General features: G+C 37.5%; 3 protein-coding genes across 6 annotated transcripts in view; 1 reads left to right on the forward strand and 2 right to left on the reverse strand.

The window, feature by feature from the left end:
• The window catches only part of unc13a (unc-13 homolog A (C. elegans)), a gene marked incomplete at its 5' end in the record, with an annotated part of 41,254 nt that extends 39,842 nt beyond the window's left edge, over window positions 1-1,412 (reverse strand). The window contains 3 exon segments of the mRNA XM_079593214.1: window positions 1,159-1,258; window positions 1,341-1,383; window positions 1,386-1,412. Coding sequence (XP_079449340.1) covers window positions 1,159-1,258; window positions 1,341-1,383; window positions 1,386-1,412 — 170 coding nt within the window.
• A 7,311-nt stretch (window positions 1,413-8,723) lies between these two features.
• Window positions 8,724-12,413, reverse strand: hmg20b (high mobility group 20B). Its single transcript, XM_079594054.1, has 9 exons — window positions 12,278-12,413; window positions 11,355-11,452; window positions 10,986-11,207; window positions 10,760-10,880; window positions 10,620-10,675; window positions 10,437-10,503; window positions 10,144-10,359; window positions 9,933-10,065; window positions 8,724-9,440 (listed from the first exon to the last, which is right to left on the reverse strand). Exons 2-9 carry the CDS (start codon window positions 11,430-11,432, stop codon window positions 9,428-9,430), a joined length of 906 nt encoding a protein of 301 aa, XP_079450180.1. The 5' UTR covers window positions 11,433-11,452; window positions 12,278-12,413; the 3' UTR covers window positions 8,724-9,427.
• A 2,123-nt stretch (window positions 12,414-14,536) lies between these two features.
• btbd2a (BTB (POZ) domain containing 2a) lies at window positions 14,537-21,368 on the forward strand. 4 transcript variants are annotated; one of them, XM_079593532.1, is made up of 9 exons: window positions 14,544-15,246; window positions 15,522-15,641; window positions 16,208-16,364; window positions 16,596-16,701; window positions 16,785-16,982; window positions 18,848-19,040; window positions 19,162-19,249; window positions 19,441-19,587; window positions 20,000-21,368. In XM_079593532.1, the coding sequence occupies exons 1-9, from the start codon at window positions 14,747-14,749 to the stop codon at window positions 20,159-20,161; spliced, it is 1,671 nt and encodes a 556-aa protein (XP_079449658.1). In that variant the 5' UTR covers window positions 14,544-14,746; the 3' UTR covers window positions 20,162-21,368. The 4 variants fall into 4 exon arrangements, with proteins under 4 accessions (XP_079449659.1, XP_079449658.1, XP_079449656.1 ...); XM_079593530.1 differs by having other exon boundaries at window positions 14,605-15,336; XM_079593533.1 differs by lacking the exon at window positions 15,522-15,641 and having other exon boundaries at window positions 14,537-15,246.
• The last annotated feature ends 183 nt before the right edge of the window (window positions 21,369-21,551 follow it).

The following is a 21,551-nucleotide window of genomic DNA, read 5'->3' on the forward strand; positions in this document are numbered from 1 at the left end:
AACAATTGCATTGTTTTGCTTAGTGAGCTCCACTATTTAAATGTTTTATGACTAGTTTACTGTATCTACTCATCCAGGACAATCACAACACATATTTTATCTTAAGTTTATAAGACAAGATTTATTACATTCAGAGGTAGGCAACATCTGGGCCCTTGAGGGTGAAACCATTGGGGGTAATACCTGATTGCCATTACCTAGGGGATGCCAACTGTTACATAAGAAAAAAGAAATAGCCCCTACATCAATGTTCTTACAGTATAAGCCTCTAAACACACTCTACACAAGTTCGTGAACACACATGTTTACATACGTATTGCATTTCTCAGCGCTGGCACTAGCAAGCACATTAAGGGCCATATCATACACCCGGCGCAATGCAGCGCCAAGGGCGACGCAAGTGTTTTTTGCTAGTTTCTTTCAGCCTGACGCAGTTTTCACGTCCTGCGCAACATTGTTTAAATAGCAAATGCCCATTTATGCGCCCAAGGCCTGAAAATGCAGGTCTGAAAACGAGGTGTGTTCAGGTGCACTGTTGGCGCGTTGCTATTTTGAGGCAACTGAAATAGACTGCGCCATTGACCAACTGAAACCTGGTCTAAAGTCCTGGTCTAACGCAATATTTTTTTGTTATTTAAAGAGCACGCGCTCTTTAAATAACAAAAAAATATTGCGTTAGACCAGGACTTTAGACCAGGTTACATAAGGTCTATAGGCGGGTCCACAACACGCATACACTCTTATAACACACGCAGTCTTTCCATTTGTAAATTGCGCCATCCTAATAGTGAATCCGCCATGGCGCGAGTGCAAATGGCTTTTAATAGGAATGTGAAATTAAACTCTGATTGGTTTTTTTGCACGTTATGGCCAAAACTCATTAGGAGAGTAGAGACAACCCTTTTAGACCATGCGCTGGGCGTTCCGACCATTTTCCCCGTTGTTAAACTTGCAAAAGTGGATTCGGACACACCCTAAGTACACTTGCGCCGTGCGCTTTAGACCATGCACTTAGACCGTTAAAATAGGGCCCTATGCATGTACAATGGGACCTTATGCTTTCAATGCATTGGCCAAACATTTGCATCAGCATGTTTGCTAACTTGCATTCAATTTCTTTCCCATCTTTTTTTTTAGAGAAAGAGAAGTGGAACTCACAACATGAAGTCCTGTTCCCAACATGGCTGACTGCCTCGCACAGCTATAGTGGTGCTTTTCACGTTCTGAACCTTCAGTGACACGTAGGTGTTGAATTTTTCTGCATGAAAATAACATTTTATTGCAAAAACACAACAGATAGGTTACATGGAAAGCTAGTTACAGTGAGACTGCAGGCATACCTTGTGGTCCATCGAGCTTGGCTTTCTTCACTGTAATAGAGAGAGACGTGTATGTAAATAAGTGATAAACATAGGTATTAAAAATAATCACACTTTACATATCAGGCAGCGCATTTGAGATTCAATGTCAGCACATTTGCATTTGTGCAAGTGGAATTCCTCAAGGCCCTAGAATCCAGAATTTGCAGCAATTTATTTTCTTTTAGGGAGAGAGTTGCAATTGCACAACTTCAGTTTGAACAAACAAAAAAGTACTACCATGTTTTGTTTTTTTGTTTTTTTTTGGAAACGGTCCAATAGTACTGTAATGTTTAAACAGGCAAAAAAAAATTGTTCCAAAACGTACCATTTTTGGACATGGTCCAATGGAACTGCAATGTTTTCTGGCATCAATACTAGATTTGTGGATACGTTCCATAGTGGTACCATGGTAAATAAATATGAAAATAATTTAAATTTCCACAATATAGGGTGACATTATGTTTACCTGATATCAAAGGACCATGGAATTACCATCCAATACTATCACTGTACCATGGTACTACCACAGTACTTTATTAATAAATAAACATGAAAACCTTATAAAGGCTTTAAAACCAGAATGTCAAGCAACAAAAAAAGAATAGAGCTCATTCAAAGAAACAAATTCTCCAATGCACAAGTTTCTTACAGATTATACAGATTATTACAGATTATATTATTTCTTACAGAACATTTGAGTGGTTATGAAACTGCAGAGAGGGCTAGAGAGGCAGTCACTGTCAATTATGCTTAGGGGAAATCTAAAAAACAAAACAAAAAAACTGTTCTCCAACTGAGATCCTTTTCAAAGCCGAGTGACGTCAACGGCCCCATTCATAATTCATATTCCCCTATTCAGTGTGAAGCATCCTTGGGTTAAGGGGACCTTAAAATAATTCAGAGCCTTCCACTGTAATCCTTTACAGTCAGCGCTCCTCTCTAAATCCAGTGCAGAATTTCTCACTTCCTCAAAAACGCCTACCGGTTGACACTTTTAACCGCTGAGAGTAGCTTTAAGTTATAACGAATTTGAAGCATATGAGTCAGGGGCTTTTGAAAAACTGATGATATCACAAGCAAACCAAATGGAAATTGTCACGTTGAATTTATGCGTTTACCAACACACTGAAAATTATCACTTGAACGTTGAACATTTAGCATCAGTTCCCTGCAGAGAAGAAGGTATGTTAGTGTGAGTTTGGTGCTAGTTAAACTGGCAGATCAGATTAGTCAAAATTGGTTAAAGCTACTTAACAAGCATGATCTTTCCGATATGCCTGACTGACCAAGGAAGTCTAGCTGGTTAAGTTACAGTAGTTAGGAAGCCTAGTGGGGACACTAGCATCCAAAACAATGAAATTTGATGGGTTGAATGATGTTCCAAGAGTGCTAATAGCTCCAGACGAGATGGTTCCAAAGAAGAGAAGCCTATGTGATCAGTGCAGCATGGAATAAGCGCGGGAAGCGGGGTTTGCCCAAAGTAGTCAGTGTTTTCTCTCGCTCCAGGATGACTCTGAGTGGGGTTTTGTGTTGATATTAGGTATAATGAATCAAATTCAATTAATCTATAAAAAAATAGTAGGGCTTTTACATGTACTCTAAGGTATGAGTGCAGTCGACGTCATGTAAAACCCATAATCAGCATAGTATGTGCGTATGCAGCCTTTTTCTAACCAAGAAATACCTGAGACTCGTCTAGACATTATTCATAACGTCTAGAGAGAAATAGCGAAGACACCAAACGAGGATGAAACTTTCTATGTCGCAAACCCGCGTTCACACACGCTACCAAATGAAGTATAATTTGAAAGGCAATGCGTTAGGTTCTACATATATGCTAAGCGTTCGAGTCAAAACGGAAGTATACTTTGGGCTTAATGGTATTTCTGTCATGACAACTCTCGGAGTGTTTGGCATGGTAATCGACATGACAATGTGGATATGTTTGGTCTTGGCGGAATAGATCTGCTACGCTGCTGCTGTTGGTTATTGCTGCTGCTGCTGTAGAGCAAGTACGGGACTTGCTACTACCAATACATACAGACACGATGCTGTGAGCAAGTAAGATATACAATATAGCATACATGTATTACCATAGCAGATCTATACAGGTGGAGCTGGGGAAGGAGGAGGGTTTCGCGCTGCAACTGCTACAGAAAATACTGACCAAGTTGAGCAGCGAGCTCATTGGCTACTGATACAGCAGGAACACAGTTGTGCCCTATAGATAATGATGTGATTGCTAACAAACTGAGTTAAGGACCTTAACCAATTTTAAAACTGTGGGAGACCACAGACATACGGGCAGTTTCAACTGATTTTTAGCATTATAATCCTCCGACTGCACACACTAGAACTCTGCATAGCAATTCAAAAAGGAATACGGGTGATCTTCTTTCTCAATACTCCACTTTTATGGTGTTTGTGTGGCTACCAAGTTTCAGCTATAGAAGCACGCAACATCCGGTTGGTGAAGTCAAAATCCGGGATTCACGTCAAAGGCAGCCAGATCAAGAGTCGATTTGGGATCGTGCGACTCCGACGCGATTGGGAGTGGTAAAATAATCGTAATGACACCCCACAATTGAGGATTTGGATGCGAGAAGCCTCGAATCGGGCCACCCCCACTCGAAACGATCAACCGCTGCACCTCCGCTCAAAGTTCCCGCTCACGATTCACCGCTGCCTCCGCCCCGTCTCTGCCAGGGTTTCCTCTCTCATGCTCCCACGCACCATTTCCTGCCATGTGGCTGGCATGCACGTGTGCAGCCTCTTTATCTCTTCCCCTCGCGCTCCATTAATCTCTCTGTGTAGCCGAGCATGGGCAGAGCGAGCTATATCCTGACACTAAAAATAACCACTTAAGGGTCAATTTGAGAGAAGGGTTTTTTTGGGGTGGGGGGCTAAAAGCTTGGCATAAAGGGATGATATTAAAACAAGCATCAAAGGAAGCTTGGATTTAACATGTAGGCGTTGGTAAATCTGCAATCTGAAAACTAATTATCTACATGCTGGAATTTGATGGAATAAAGCTGTTTTTCTCTGTGGAGAGAAGCATATATGCTACATATTATATGTTATTGTAGTATGATTTACATATTTTTTATAGTATTATTATGAAATGTTAGATTTTTAAAATATTTTCCATTTAATTTTCATCTAAATTTAAATTGTTTTATTGTGTTGTTGTCATTTTTATTAGTGTTTTCTTTTATATATATTTCTAAAGGCCTATATATATTATATTTTGTTTGATTTTCAGTTTTAGTCATTTTGGTACTTCATTTTTTTTTTTTTTTTTTTGGCAACATTTCTGATTTTAATTTATGTATTTTAAGTTGAATGGTATTTATATTTTATTTTATTTTATTGCAGCCCTATTTCAATACCAGAAAACATCGCCAACTACTTGCCTGGCATGAATAATACAGTGTTTTTAGTCGTTTTTTGGGGATCCGTGTCGGGATCATTTTGATAACGTTGTCGTCTGTGCGCGAACAACGCAAATAAAAAAAGTTCCGGTTTTAGTACATCGCTGTAGTGCAAACGTACCCTCAGACCACTAGATCCAATGTCATTTTTTTTATGAATGTAAATATCAAAGAAATATTGTATAAATTAGGTGAAGGTCTGTGATTTTGCAGTTCCATATGAATATTTTCCAATAGGCTATCACTACAGAGAAACAGTGCTAAATTATACATGGTAACTGTTGTTAGTGTTAACTACAATTCAATCATATATCTAGGAAGTTAAATAGGCAGTTCTATTAAATTATTAATATGAAACGATCTGTGGCCACCACCCTTTAAAGGCAGTTCACTCAGAAATTATTTCAAAAACCTGTACAAAAATCTTTCTTTCCTTGAGGAACACATATGAAGATGTTTAGTAGAACACCCAGGCTGCTCTTTTCCATACAATGAAAGTCAATGGAGTAAATTGTAAAAAAAAAAAAATTTTTTGGGTGATTCCTTTTAACTACTCATTCCATAGTGTGTAATGATTTCCAGATTTGAATTAATAGCCTAGAATATTTTTCTTTTATACAAACCAGACATTTTAAACCCAGCTTAGAAATGGCACATTCAAATTCCATGAAAACTGGCGAAAAGATGGTTATGCAAGAGGAATTCAAGATTTTTAACTTCAAAACACATCCAGGGGGAATTAGGCAAGCCTTACAGTACATCTGCTCAGGTTTCTGCGGCAGGCGCCAAGCATGATGCCAGTCTGTGTGACACACACCCACACACCCACTGTCACTTTCGGACGCTGGTTGTGAATCTGCTGCCTGTTTAATTACAGAGTGGTGGCAGACGTGCCATGGATCAGAATGTCTGTGTGGGATGTGTTCAAAGAAACATGGCTTACAGTATCGTTCAGAATTCTGAGTCTCCTACAACAGATCTTCTACAACAGACCAATCTGATTTGCATGTCATCTTGCGTTAAATGGCAATCAAGAACTGAGTAAGGCACGCGGACATGGGCAAGTGGCCCATTGCACATGGCAGACCAAAAAGGCTAACAGTGAGTGCATGTGAAAGACATTCGGCCAAAAGGTTTACGCCGTCCCTCTCTATTCATATACTCTCAGACAAAACCCAGGGACCCCTAATGTTTAAAAAAAAATCTCAAATCTAGGTTGCATAACACTGGCCAGCACAATATAACCATGAGCTAAGAATAAACTAGAATTTTGCAGCATTTTTGATCTTGGTTATTGTTATTTTCTGTGTATACACATGATAATACACAAATACGGTATGTGTTCAAAAAACATTAACATAAAAAATAGCAACCAAAGCTAAAATAAAGAAATGATAGTTCAGCTGAATGTGTCATTATGCATACATTTTTTTATAAAAACAATCATACAACATATTATAACGGCAACAAAAGATAATATTAAGAAACATGACAGCAGTCTTATTGTCCCTCATTATTAATATTAAAACATTTTTAAAAAATTGAATATATATATTTTTTTATAAAAATATTGCTTAAATGTCAAATTGATTAATCACGATTAATCGCATGTAACATAAAAGTTTTTGTTTGTATGTGTATATATACTCTCTCTCTCTCTCTCTCTCTTCTCTCTCTCTCTCTCTCTCTCTCTCTCTCTCTCTATATATATATATATATATATATATATATATTATATACACAAAAACTTTTGTTATACGCAATTAATCGCGATTAATCGATTTGACAGCACTAATACAATATTAATGACATTTTAAATTAAATATTAAAAAATAATTCTGTACACCAATAGTGAATATTTTAATGCTTTTGCTAATAAAATATTATTATAACATTTTATTATATTATTATAGGCCAGGCCAAAAATGCATCACTTAATTTTACACAATAGGGGGTCCCTGATCTGTCCCTCTATCCACAAACGGGCCTCTGGTTTATATATCTGTCCATTTATCAATTTAGACCATTTAATGATTTAAAATGTTTTGAACTTTTTATAGCTACTTATCTGTAAGCATACCTAAGTAGAATAAATGTAGCAATTACAACAAAGAAAATGATGACACCTGTAAATGTTGTCATCTGCCATGAACGCTTTGAACTGTAAAGCCATTTTACCCCCGTACAGTAAACACAGTTAAAAATAGATGTATCATACATCAAAGTAGATCCCATCTGAGCAGGGGAGAAAAAGCTTTTGGAATATCAAGGGAACACACCCCTGAATACTGGCTGCATTTAAAACACGGGCGGATTCAATATACTGATATCCCTGTGCATTTCTAGAAACAAACTGCACACTTTATACAATAAATAAATACATGTAGCCTACATAAATAGAGGAGTAAGTTATTAAGCTAAAATACTAAAAAGAGGCATTGCACAGAGGATACACTCCTTCTCCTGACATTTCACACGGTCTGTAACCCTACAGTTCAGCTTCTGTTGCATGAATATAAACCAATAATCATATTAAACTCCACTGGAGAAGAATATTTAACCAAATTATTGATCCTTGATCAGAATATTCATTCTTGAAAGCACGTAAGGTGCCTAAAAACTATGCATTTAATTAAATGCAGTATTGGGTGATTTGTTAAAGACAGTATTTTTCAAATACAATATAATTTTATGTTAACCCTTAATATGTCTAAAGATTTACAATCAATGTATATTTAAACATAACCAACAGCTGGTATTTAATGCATCCATATATGAAAAAATGCACTTACCTCCAACACACAGCAGTGACATCTCTTTATTTATTATTATCCGCGCTCTTTTGAGTTAGCTTGGATAATAAAAATGTTCTTAAAAACGATTTATTATATTTTTTTATATATTGAGAAACCTCCCCTTTCTTGTTATCAAACTCTACCCCACAATATATAAAAATAACAACAGCTACTACTCCGAATCCTTCAGATAATTCAATCCGAGGGCGTTTTTAAACCACCCTCTCGATGTAGACCGCTGTTATCCGGGCTGTGTGTGAATGTTAGCGCTGTTTTTTCAGCCGCTCGTAACGCGCCGCACAGCCATCTTGTTCAGTTCAGCACCGCCGCCGCGAGGATAGCTACTACCGTGACGTCACGGTCCGAGCTGTGCACGAGAGCAGTGACAGCAGCAGCGCACGCGGACGCCTCTCCTTTCTAGAGCCGAAGCGTGGATGGATGGAGCAGTACTTAGATAAAACTGCACATTAAAAAGTGCCTTTTTAATTGGCAGATTCATGAAATACTGTTTTAATGGAAATAAGTCAGAAAAAAAGGCTTTGAGGTCCAATGCCCGTATTTAATGTCGAAAAAAAACTTAAAGGGATAGTTCACCCAAAAATAAAATACTTTTTTTTGTCATAGTTTACTCACCGCCATATTGTTCCAAAGTCGAATGACTGACCTTATTTTGTGAAATGACGATCCCAGTCTCCATTAACTTTTATTATTGAAAAATATTCTGCGAAAGTGAATGGTGACTGAGGTGGTCCGTCCATAGCATTATCTCCTTTATGAATTTTCCTAATTTCATTTAATTAAAAAATATAAAGAATGTTACAATTGTACCGCAATTATCTTCCAGTACAACGACTAGGGTATAGTGATTATAAAATTAAAACATTCTTTGACTTTTTACCTTTTTTGTTGAAAGTAACAATAAATTCTTTGACTTGCATATATTTTAGCTGCATTTAGTAAGAGTCACATTCAACTCTTAAGCATGGAGAAAACATGAGATGTATTACTTTTGCACAAGGGAACACACACACAGCTTTTTTCTTTAGACTGCAGGTTTCTTTATGTCATGGTCAATGTCACCCTCTACTGGATATGGGTTCAACCACAGAAGAATAATGGAATCATTTAAAAGAAAGTAAAGACATTCTTACCAGATTTTATTATCTTTTTTTTTTCACCACAAGTTTCCCCACCCAATATTAAAATAATTCATACAGTCAAAAAATTTCAATTCAAGTACATCACTAAAGCAGTGTAAACTCTGACACATGAAATATTTTAATGCTAGAATTCATCACCCTTCGCAATGCCGACTGATTTATGTTCTGTTCAAAAGGGAATGCAACCAAAAATCAACATTACTTGGGAATTTTAATTAAGACTAAGCATGTTACTCAACGTTTAGAGTAAAAATCATGGCGCAGAAATTCTCAAGAGCTTCTTGCAATCCACAGCGCTGTGCAGTAAGGCTTCAGAGGTCAACCAATGTAAAAAACGCTACTTTACATTTCATTTCAATATCTTAATAAAGACAATAGTAGCATGCCTTTAATCCATGGTTTCTGGACTTAGTCTTCCCATGAGCTGCTGTAATTGTAAAAACAGCAATAATATGATGTATTAGGTGATTGATGTCAATAAGTTTAGAATCCACTGGCACCAGTGTTACAAATTAGCTTATCGGTCAAGCTAGCCTTGTCAAAATATCCAATTAAACTGTAAACCGTATGGCCCTTGTTACACTCTTGTGAGGCAGAGACGTTCGAGGCAGAGCGTGGGGGTTCCAGGCCTTCCGAAAATACTTTGGTCAGCCTGACGTAGAACCTCTAAATCCCACCATTCAAAGCTTCTCACTGGAAGAAAATGAAGAAGAAAAAAAGATCACACACCAGATAGTATGATCTTATGCAGTGGTGGACACAGTGACAAAGTATTTTTTACTTCGCTACATGTACTTAAGTACATTTTTCAAGAATCTACACTTCATCATATCATAGAGTATTTTTATTTTTGGAAACTTGTATTTCACAACATTCCAAAGCATAATTTACATTTGAACTTCTCAAAATCACTTTTCCTAATGTTCATTTCTAATCCCTATAAGCAGTGTTTGGAATGTTTCTAAAAGCAGGGAAAATATAATATTGATATGTGACAATGACGTAAATCACTTTGAGTTATTATAACCCAGTTAATGTATATTTTACTAGAGTAAAAGAAAAGAAAAAAAAGTACTTTTACTGGAGTAATATTTTATTAGGGTATCTGTACTTTTACTCAAGTACTTAATTTATGTACTTTGTCCACCAATGGTCTTATAGTACATAATATCGCACAACAGTTACCTGTCTAGGTGAGCTAAGAGCTCTTGTAGCTTGAGGACTAAGCCGCGATGCTCATGAGGCCTGCTCTCTAACGTGTTACTCAAGCGACTCAGGTACGAGTCCAGCGTTCCAATCGATGGCGTCTCACCCGTGCCTAAACGAAAAACAAACTTGTTTCCCATTGCAATCATCTATCATGGTGCTAGCATTAAAGGCACTATATTGTACTAACCTGGCAAGGGCACAGTGGCCAGGCTGCTGACCAGTGTCTGTTTGATCACCTGCAGGTGGCGCTGTAGAGCCTGTGTGCGAAGCTCATCCTGGCCCAGCTCGGCTTCCAGTCGCTCTTTAGCGCTGAACATGTCGGCAATGTGCTTCTGGAGAACCGCATTCTGCTCTTCGAACTCCACGTTAGCCTTGCGCAGTCGTCGCAGCTCCGCTTCTCGCGCTGCGAATCGCGCCATTTTAAGACAACAGCTTTCCACGGGGATGTTTATGGTTTGAATATTAAAAACCCTAACTTACCTTTGTTTTGGTCCAGAAATTCTTCTGTGAAAATGGGGACGTCAAATCTGGTTGTAAAGTCCGAGTTCTGAAGGAAAACGTTTCATTAGCCAGGTTGCAAGAACAATGTCGTCGTCTTCCAAGTATCTACTTCAGGAATGTGGTGGAAACAATTAAGAATTCAGGCGTTGTTTGTACACTTACCTTAAAACCAGCTGATCCTGAACTGTTGGCATTGATAATGACAGAAGCCACCTCTTCTGTAAAAAGAAAAATAGGCAAATGCATCACATTTAGTACAAAAAAAAAAAGTACAAATTTGTACAGAAAAGTAGCATTTTTACCTCTCTTTATTCTCTTGTCCTGAACTTTTGCACATGTGATCTGATAAGCTTCACTTTTCTGATACTCCCTGAGTTCTCGTGCATACTGCATTTTGTCCCTTTCGGCTTCATCTAGGTAGCGCTGTAAACAAAATAGTTCCGTTTCATCATTCATAAGAATGATATTTCAGCTTAAATGGAAACAATTTGTCAGTCAATTCACAAAAATATATAATAATAATAATACCTGCTTATCATGAGGAGCCAGGCGGCTCCATTCTGCTCCGAGTCTCTTGGTGATTTCTGGGAAGGGAAGATCCGGGTGAAGGGCTCGGATGTGTTCGCGTCTCTCATTCAGGAAACGTACGTAACCGGTAACCGGAGCCTTGGGGCCATTTGGTAAAACCTTCTTTCTCTTTTTCCCTTTTGGCCAACCTCGCTTCTTTACCGGCTGTGAAGTCGATTGGTTCTGTAATAAATCGATTCAAATAGATATTAATCAAACTTGGGAAGAATGTATTAGACAAATATGAGTGTGCTTGACCACAAAACTTTTTACGATGACTCAATTACATATTTGATTGTACTTGTATTCTGTGATATATGATGATCTTACCTCCTCATGTGCCGAGTCAGTGTGGTGAGAGTCTTTAGACGCAGGAGCATCAGTTTGCTCTTGCTTTACACCACCCATAATATGAAAGTCAAGGAATTCTGGGACACAGAATTAAAGAGCATCCATTTAGATTGATGAAATACTTTCTTACCTGATCAATATATCATATGCATTGGTTGCATTTAAGCAACAGTGATGTTTGCGCACTTTAAGATCACTATCAATCAACAACATATTTGCATATTTGGGTAGCATGGTTATTATAGTTAACTAAAATTGTTTTAAAAACATTTCTCATTACTTCAAATAAAATAAACATTAAATGTATATATATATTTTTTTTACTTTTATCTCAACTAGCTTTTAATTTAGTTTAACTTGATGGACTAATAAAATCTATTAAAATTTTTTTTTTTTAAATATAGAGACATAAAAAACAAAAAACTAATAAAAATGACAAAATTATTACAACTTTACTAAAATGCAAAACATAAAAAGAATTTTAAAAAATATTAACGAAAACTATTATAGTATCTTAATGACACTAACATAACACTACGTTAGCACATCCGCAAAATGTTGTCTAGATAGACATCATTAATTTATATTTGGAAACACAACCATTATATAACTCGATTGTTGGCTTATTTGATCCGTGTTTTTTTTAAACACAAAATATGTTAACGTGCGTGTGAGTTGGAGCTTTTTTGGCGCATTAATGTTTAAAAATACTACTCTCTGCATCACCGGTTATTATTATTATTAGCTAATGTAGCATAGTTGGCTAACTAGCCACTGCTGAAGCTCAGATGAATTAAATAAATCGTGTCTTCATTTCGAAAGTTTATTTATATATATTTATATCTATCTGTTTGTATTTATCAGTAACGCTCGTGCGGTTAATACACAAAATTCCGACTTACCTAAATTAGTCCCCGTTTTCTTAACTCAAACGCTAGCTCCGCCACAAACGTTGGTTTGATTGACAGTTCCTTGGCGGTTTTCATTGGTTTGTGGGTTTTGGTAGGCGGGGAGAATGGCAACGTGCTTCGTTTGCATTGCGCATGACTGGAAATAAAGTTGTTATTATGGACTGCTAGAGCAAAGCCACATTCCAGCACTAAGTTGATAAATTTGATAAATCTGATAAATTTGTCCATTTTCTCCCATGACTACAAAACTGTATTAAATTGTATAGTTTGGCTACTAATTATGAAGTAAGCTTATACTGTTATGAATCAATACATTAAGTCGTATTTTCGCACTGCAGGCACCCTTTATTACCAACCAAACTTCTCTATAGTCAACTTCAACTTAGATGTCTCACATAAATTATTTTCATTGACTAGCATATTTCCTCTATTTTATTATAAGGTTGTTTTTAATCCTTGGAATTTAATGGGTTAGATTTTTTTAAGGGAAAGAAAAGGATTTCTATATTTGATTCACTCAATATGAGTGAGTCGATAATTCATTCAAATTTATATAAAAAAAATCATTTTAATTAATTAAATATTTTTAAATAGACTGCAGCAAATAACATTGTGTCAGAACTAGGGCTGTCAAAAGATTAATCGTGATTAATCACATCCAAAATAAAAGTTTGTGTTTGCATAATATATGTGTGTATACTGTGTAGAATTATTATGTAATACACACACATTCATGTATATATTTAAGAAATATTTGCATTTATATACTGTAGGCTATATACATTTATATAATTTATATTATATATAAATATTTTATATATAAATATAACCAAATTTTCTTAAATATATACATGATTGTGTGTGTTTTTAAATATATAAATAATTATACACAGTACACACACATATATTATGTAAACACAAACTTTTATTTTGGATGCGATTAATCACGATTAATCTTTTGACAGCCCTAGTCAGAACATGTTATTTAGTTTAGTAGTCTATTCAGATTTGAGGGAGAATTGTGATCTCTGGTAAAAAAAACACACAAAAAAACATGTTAATAAACATTCTCAATTTTCAGAATTGTGCAGCTCATTCAGAAAAACATCATAACCTCATGTGATGAAGCAAATTGTGAGAAGGAGGGGGAGATCAACTCATTAATACTCATTAAATTCTTCCAAAATAAATTAGAATCAGTAGTTGAAATTATTTCTCAGAATTCTTAGAATACATCTACATGCTTAGGTAGCAACATGTTTAAAAAAACTCCAATGTCTAGTACCATCCTCAAAACAAAACCTTTTATAATAAACATCAGATTTCAACCCATTAAAGTAAAGGGGCATACCAATATTATTATGTGTTCTAGATAGATTATTATCCTTATTATTTTGAGTTTTAGAATGCACTTAGCTTTTCTTTCCCTTAAGTGGATTCACCTTTAAATTTTCAAAGCTCTAAATTCCATTCTACAGTTTTTCTATTTTAATACAAATGTATTTCAAATGTTTGAATGACCTTTTAAATTCTGCATGCACCACATATACAGATGCGTACACATTGTATCTTTAATTTGGCCAAAAATTACACAGGTAATTATCTCTAAGCAGAGATTTTGTAAAATGAAGAGTTTGTGCCACACACAATTCATAAATGTTGTTCTTTGACCTTTAATGCGCCTGCCTTAATATTTAAGAAAAATTGTTTGGAAGAAACAAGAAATATATTTAATGTTATTATAGATTATAGAAGATTGTATAGCCTATTTAGTATCTGAAAAGTCACTGAAAGCAAAAAAAGAAGAAAGAAAAAGAAAACTATAAACAAATATAATTATAATTGTAGCATTGCCATTACAAAAAAAGTGAACTTGTAAATTCCTGTTATGTGATATTATTACACTGGTTTGCAGTAAGATTTTACACTAAACAAAGAACAAAATGAAAAGCAAAGTCAGAATATATTTTATTATAAAAGAAACGTCAAGATGTTACCTAAATCACAATTTAAAATTCATATATTCCCAGGTTTTCCATTACTGTGGGACCATATAGGTATTCTCATAATAAATTATATAAAAGAAAAAAAATCATATTCATTGATTATAAGAATAATATTAAAAAATTGGCAAAATCTATTAATATCGTTTTAGTTACTGTAATCAGTTATTCTTCTTATGTGGTTCAATTGAATTAAAACACTTAATTTTTGACATGTGGGAAAAGTTGCTCTCATGCCACTTTCCACATTATGCACTTCCTAGAATGTAAAATTTCCACGAACATCTGCCCCCTCTCCTCTCCAACAAAGCGTCAGCTAGAGAATAAAACTGTCACATCCTAAGCATGAAGAGAGGCTAAAATTAATTATAGTCAGGAAGGCCAAGCTAATTAAAAGGGTCTCGGTGATGTTCAAGTCTCTCGTGGGAAGGCAGTCATTTGGCCAGTATTTCTGGTTATGCGCTGTTGTGTATGTTTATTCCAGCAAAGCCTGCAGTGTTCACCATCCAAGATGGCTGCGGGTGAAAGCAATAGCCGATCCTCGTGTCTAAACTTGTCTAATTCGGGGCCTCTTGGTAATGCACCGCCGAGCAACAGCGCCCATTCTTCACCCGCGAGCAACGGGGGATCAATGGGTGCATCCGGGGGGATCAACCGGAGCGCGGGGAACTCGAACCCCCAGTCAGGGCCTGAAAACGGCGGAGGCGCCGAGTCTGCGGTGAGGAGCACGCCGAGCGCACAGAACCCTTCCCGGCAGCCGGTCGGTCAAAGCGGAGCGACTTCAGGCGCTGCGTCAAACATGACGGCGGCGACATCATCATCATCATCATCCTCATCCGCGTCTACCGCAGACGCGTCCGCCGCCGTGCCCTCGCTTCCCAGCAGCCCGGCTTCGGTTTTGGTTTATCGAGAGCCGGTCTACAACTGGCAAGCGACAAAAAGTACAGTGAAAGAAAGGTTTGCATTTTTGTTTAACAACGAAGTGCTAAGTGACGTCCATTTTTTGGTTGGGAAGGGAATGGGAGTGCAGCGCATTCCAGCGCACAGGTAGGGATGAATAGCGGTATGTTTATATGTTTTATTAGAATCTTATTTTGTATATTGCTATAAAAAAGCTTATGCCAAACTCTCCCGCTCGATTAATAAATTAAAGCATTTATTACGGCGAGGATAAATCCATATTTAATCCTCAAATGGCCGTGTTTACAGCCCGATCCCGTTGCTCTTCGCAGATTTGCTCTCGCTGTGGGAAGTGCCGTCTTTGATGCCATGTTCAACGGTGGCATGGCAACAACGTCGACCGAAATTGAACTGCCAGATGTGGAACCGGCTGCATTTCTAGCCCTTCTCAAGTAAGAATGGGCCGCGTAATGCTTCGCTGCACGCTTAATGCTCTGTCCTGCTCTTCTGTGTGTTGACCCCTGTTGTCGTAACGTCCTTCAGGTGCCCTCTGTCATTTAACTGCAGTCGGCAGACCCTTACAAACATTTATCATGGCATAATAATACACCAGTGGTTTCCACTGATATATCACACAGTTAGTTACTTTTGCCACTAATCTCCTACTACAACAGTGCGAGCAGCTTTTGGATTCTTTGTTAGTTTTTAGTTTTAAGCGATTGTGTTGGCTATAACTATGATATTTTGGTGGAAATCATTACCATGGTAAATGTTTGTCAAGGGAAAATGAACCAGAATTTTAAAATAGACACTGTGGACAGAAGTAGTCTCATACCACTATTAAACACGGATCAATATATGTATCACTATCAGTCTATTTATATCTGTCAGCCCAATGTTCTGATCGATATAGTCTATCGTTTTGACTCTTATCTATCTGTATGTCTGATAGCTTTGTTATATGTCTTTCTGTGAATCTGTCAGTCTATAATTGTTTTTTTCCCTTTTGCAAATACAGATTTTTATACTCGGATGAAGTGCAAATTGGACCAGAGACCGTTATGACCACACTGTACACAGCCAAAAAGTACGCAGTACCTGCACTCGAGGCCCACTGCGTCGAATTCTTGAAGAAAAATCTACGTGCTGACAATGCGTTTATGTTGCTTACCCAGGTAATCACAGGGGCTTCTTGTGTCCGGTTTCATGTTCACACTGGAACTGACATATCGAACGCCACCTTTGTTTCAAGTTGGTTCTCTCTGCCGTCTTGAGTTCCCATGTTTGACAGCTCCCTTTCAATTTCTAGCAAACAGAGCCTGGAGCTTACTGAGTGTGTTTGTTGTCTGCTTTTTGTGCACAATCTATTATAGATTACATGAAAACATGGTTCATTTTGCTTTCAGGCACGGCTTTTTGACGAGCCCCAGCTGGCTAGTCTCTGCTTAGAAAATATCGACAAGAACACGGCTGATGCACTTGCCGCCGAGGGCTTCACAGATATTGACCTTGGTATTGCTCTTAAGTATCAACTGCTCAAAATATCACAACAAAATACAATCAGAAAAGTGAGTTTCATGTTCCCTCCTGTGCAGACACGCTCATGGCAGTCCTGGAGAGAGACACGCTGGGTGTGCGGGAAGTGCGTCTCTTCGTGGCAGCGGTTCGTTGGGCGGACGCTGAGGCCCAAAGGCAACAGTTACAGCCCACGCCGGAGAACAAGCGTAGAGTGTTGGGAAAAGCGCTTTCCCTTATTCGCTTCCCGCTCATGACTATTGAAGAGTTTGCGGCAGGTAATTTCCATTGGTTTTACCTTGATGTCGGTTTACCAACTAATAAAAGTATTTGTATTGTGCCAATTATTACATTCTGATACAAAATTTCCTGAACGCTTTTCTGAAAAGTGGATCTGCAGTATTTCACTTGACAGTCTAAGCCAGGGGTCGGCAACCTTTTTGTCATGAAGTGCCATTTTTAAGTTTCTTAGTAAATCACCCCCACCCCCTCCCATGTATGAATACACAAACATATTTTACACATTCATAATGGCTAACATAGAAATATCACGGAACCTTTCATAAATTTTTTTTACATTTGTCAAATTCCTTTAGTTTGTTTGCTTTCAGGTTTAAATTAGACTTTGAAGAACAGATTTCCAATGGGCCTATTCCTGATAATTCATGCGTTTTAACTGATCGGATAGCTATTCGTTTTGTTAAAACTGTTCCATTTACACTTGGCAACATAAATGTGTCACCGCAAAAAGAATATAAATCTTATCTTTAATTCCCACGCTATATGCAAATTTAAACGTCAAAGAAAGCAAGATATGAGCCGAGGTTCATTGTATTGATCATTAGCTTATTTCGAGATCAAAGACCCCAATTGGAGAGAGAGCATCATCAGCAATGGTAAGATAATTTAGTGTCACTACCCCAGGGCTTGACATTAACACCCGCCAACCCGTGTAACGCAGTCACTGTTACTAGGCACTTTGGCTGATTAAACTATGTAATATATACATTTTTCAATTGTACGGTAGTATTTTAAAAAGGCATCTGAAACAATAAACTAAGTTCGATGTAGTGTTGTCAAAAATATAGATTTTTTTTTATATCGATACTGAAATCTTCTGTATCTGAAACGTGTAATTTTCCAATGTGTAATTTTCAACAGAATAGATACAAGATACCAGCTGCGCTTTCTCGCTCTCTCATCTCTCCGTCAAAGCGAGTTGACGCACAAACCCGCCTTCCTTCCCTCACTCACTCGTTTCATTTGCTCTGGATGAATATTGTTGGTGTTGCAGGGCTTGAATTTGCTGTGGGATTGTGCAAATTGCGCATAATTTTACTCATTCCACAGATTTTGTGCTCACCCCAAAGTGCGCGCACATAAAGCCATCTTAAGTTCAGTTTCGCTGCCTTATTGCACTTAAACAGTCAAGTACACACAAAATAATGTCAAAATGCCGGTCTTGGCGAGTATTCACGTAAACAGTCAGTTATGTTTTAAATGAATGTAAAGTTGAGAAAAAAACGCATGTATAACAGTATAAGGGATCGGTGTGGATTTGTGGCAGTTGCGCCGATGCGTGCTGCAGTAGCGCTGTCATATCAGAGTACCGTTAGCCGTTATAACAAGCTCTCGCACATTTAGTTTTTACCATGTTAGGAGGAGTAAAATGTATATTTGTGCCTTCAACAATCAGATGCATTTTGTCCAGTTTCATCTGTAATATGAAAAAATGCCCTCTTTTTTCACGATTAGATAGCTATGCGATCAAAGAAAACATGAAGTGACCAGGTACACATGAACAGAGTTTCCACATGCATCAGTCAATTTAATTTGTTGAATGTTTAATAGGATTCAATATACTTGGTTGAATATCTCTGAAATTTATAGCATTGACTGTACAGCGGAACAAGCTGTCAGTCAGTAAAGGTCCTTGCACACTGTCTGAAATTTTTGCGTGCTTTCATTGACTTGCGCAGTTTAATTCTAACACTTTAATATTATTCATAACTCCTAACTTAAAACAAGCTGTGTTACTATGAGGAATGATTACCTTCAAATGCGAAAGGTTGCCGACCACCGGTCTAAGCTAACAGAATTCCTGAGTTGCCATAGCACTAAACCTTGTGAATGTGTGCGATAGGTCCGGCTCAGTCTGGTATACTCACAGACCGGGAGGTGGTGAGTTTGTTCCTGCATTTTACGGTCAATCCGAAACCACATGTGGAGTTTATTGACCGGCCTCGCTGTTGCCTCCGCGGGAAAGAGTGCAGCATTACACGTTTCAGTCAGGTGGAGAGCCGCTGGGGCTACAGCGGAACCAGTGACCGCATCCGGTAAGCGTGTGTTTTTAAAACCATCGACTGAAAAAGTAATGTTGAAAGGGAACATGTGAAGTTGATTCTACCCATTTTATTTATCTGATATAGGGGAAATGCTAATAACTGTTGTGCGCAGGTTTTCGGTGAACCGCAGAATATTTGTGGTGGGATTTGGGCTCTATGGGTCCATACATGGTCCAACTGACTATCAGGTCAACATCCAGGTGAGAAGCAGGCAATTTCAATCATTTTGATTCCAAGTCCATGAATTCTTGGTTCTTGGCTAGAATAGGCTTCAATAAAAAAAGCAGATTTTATGCTACAAGCTGATTTTTGTGCTTAAAGTTTTGTACTCAGAAGTGTGAAAATGTAGTGGTAGGCAAGTGGTAACAGTGCATGTTTTCCTCTAATGTAGATCATACATACAGACAGCAACACAGTTCTCGGTCAGAACGACACAGGCTTCAGCTGCGATGGAACAGCCAGTACCTTCAGAGTCATGTTCAAGGAGCCTGTGGAAATTCTACCTAGCGTCAACTACATTGCCTGCGCCACCCTCAAGGTAAAACAGTCTCAGAATTAGAGTTTGCTTGTCTATTAGCTTTTAGGTAATTTATATGCAATTATGCTATTGTAAATGCCACATGCCACCGACATCAAATCATGGTTCATTATGTCGAAATCCAGTAATTTCAATAGGAATCTGCGTGAAGGGGTGTTGGCATGTGGATGAATGATGTCCCGAAGCATATTTTGCATTGAGTTCAAGTTTGTCAAGTGAATTTGCTGTGTTTGGTTTGATTTCTGTTTGAGTTGTGCTTTATATATTGCTTAAGTTCTTGACTGCACCCTTAAACCCCTCTGTTACTGAAGAATAAGCTTAATTACAAAGAATAATTCATAATATACTTAATTTAGTCATTCATATTTCATGAATTTTGAAATTAACTTTTGATGGGTTCATGCTTTTGCAGGGACCAGACTCTCATTATGGGACCAAGGGGATGCGTAAAGTCACACACGAAGCCCCCGCTACTGGTACCAAGACCTGCTTTACATTCTGCTACGCTGCAGGCAACAACAATGGCACTTCCGTAGAGGATGGACAAATCCCAGAGGTCATCTTCTACACATAATGACCAAGCAGAATCATCTCATGATTGAGGACTCTTGCATTGCATTTTGTGGCCAATTCACTGGTCTCTATGTAGACCGGCGACCAAATACTGATCTCTCATTTCTGATTTTGTTTTTAAGATTTGAAGCATGAGAATTCAGTCCTTCAAAGTGTACTTAGGGTACAGTTTCTGTTTCATCCCAAGTAGCACCTCATAGTACCACTTCGATGTTATGACCAGCCAATGTCATTGCTAATTAATGAACAAATAGCTGAATTTAGTCATTGCAATGATCTACTACAGGTACAGTTCAGTAACTCTATAGAAGGCAACTTTCTTCCATTTGTCTGTTTATTCGAATGTTGACAAGCGGTGTTTCTTTTGGTCCCATGTTTGACCCTTGATTGTTCAATGATGATCAGTCCTTCAAATCGCACTGATGCACTTCAGCTCCAGATGTAACAGCAAGTTTGGGGAAAGTACACTACATCTTGATAAAGACTACAAATCAGTGTAAAATTGACTGTTATGTACCCGTTTTGAGTGGCCTGCACCACTTGATAGAGGTGGAACTTGATTTATTTGATGGGAGTGTGAACAGTAGATGTTTGTTTTACCATAGTTGCCCATCTTGTTAATAGCGATAAACCACAAGAGCACTTGCATTCACAATGCCACTATGTATAAAATCTCTAAAGTATTGACCAGTGAAATACTGGACACATTTCCGTTACAGAATTAGCATATTTTCTTGAGATGTTGATATAAGGAAGATGAACAGGAAACAGCTTCTTGAATGTACCAATGCTTACCTTGTAAGCTCTGTAAATATGTCCTTGTCTTGTTTCTGTATGTTTAATTAAAGTCTGCACCCCTAGGTTGGGTCACAATGGATCAATTTATGCAGAATACACAACTAATACTAACAATTTTAAGGGGCAGTAGCTTTTGCAAAACTTTAGTAGAATGGTCTTTTGACTTGGTCTTTACTGAACAAAGTGTCAAATCTTGGGTTTCTTCTTGAAAGTCTAGGTATTTTTGCCCACCAAGTTAGACTGCTTTGAAACTAGAGAAACTGTCATATTTGCCTATTCTTGTTCCAATGACATTTAATATGTATTAATAAAGTGATTGCCTTGGCAGGCAAAGGAGTTAAAGTTGACATGCAATCGATCAACTTTGACTAATAAACCTTAAAGTAGACCGCATGTTCTTACATGGCACAAAAAAACAAACAAAAAAAACTGGGAGGGATAGAACTGCAGTACTTTGAATAAGTTAAAACCATTTATTTAAGACAAGATTGTATATTATTTCCATGCATCAAATGAAATTGAACCTGACTGAAATCCTAGAAGGGCTGCATTAATTTAAAATGTAAATGAAAGTTGTATTATAATAATCCCGA

This window comes from Phoxinus phoxinus (assembly GCF_949152265.1).
Source record: "Phoxinus phoxinus genome assembly, chromosome: 20".
Taxonomy (NCBI): Eukaryota; Metazoa; Chordata; class Actinopteri; order Cypriniformes; family Leuciscidae; genus Phoxinus; species Phoxinus phoxinus.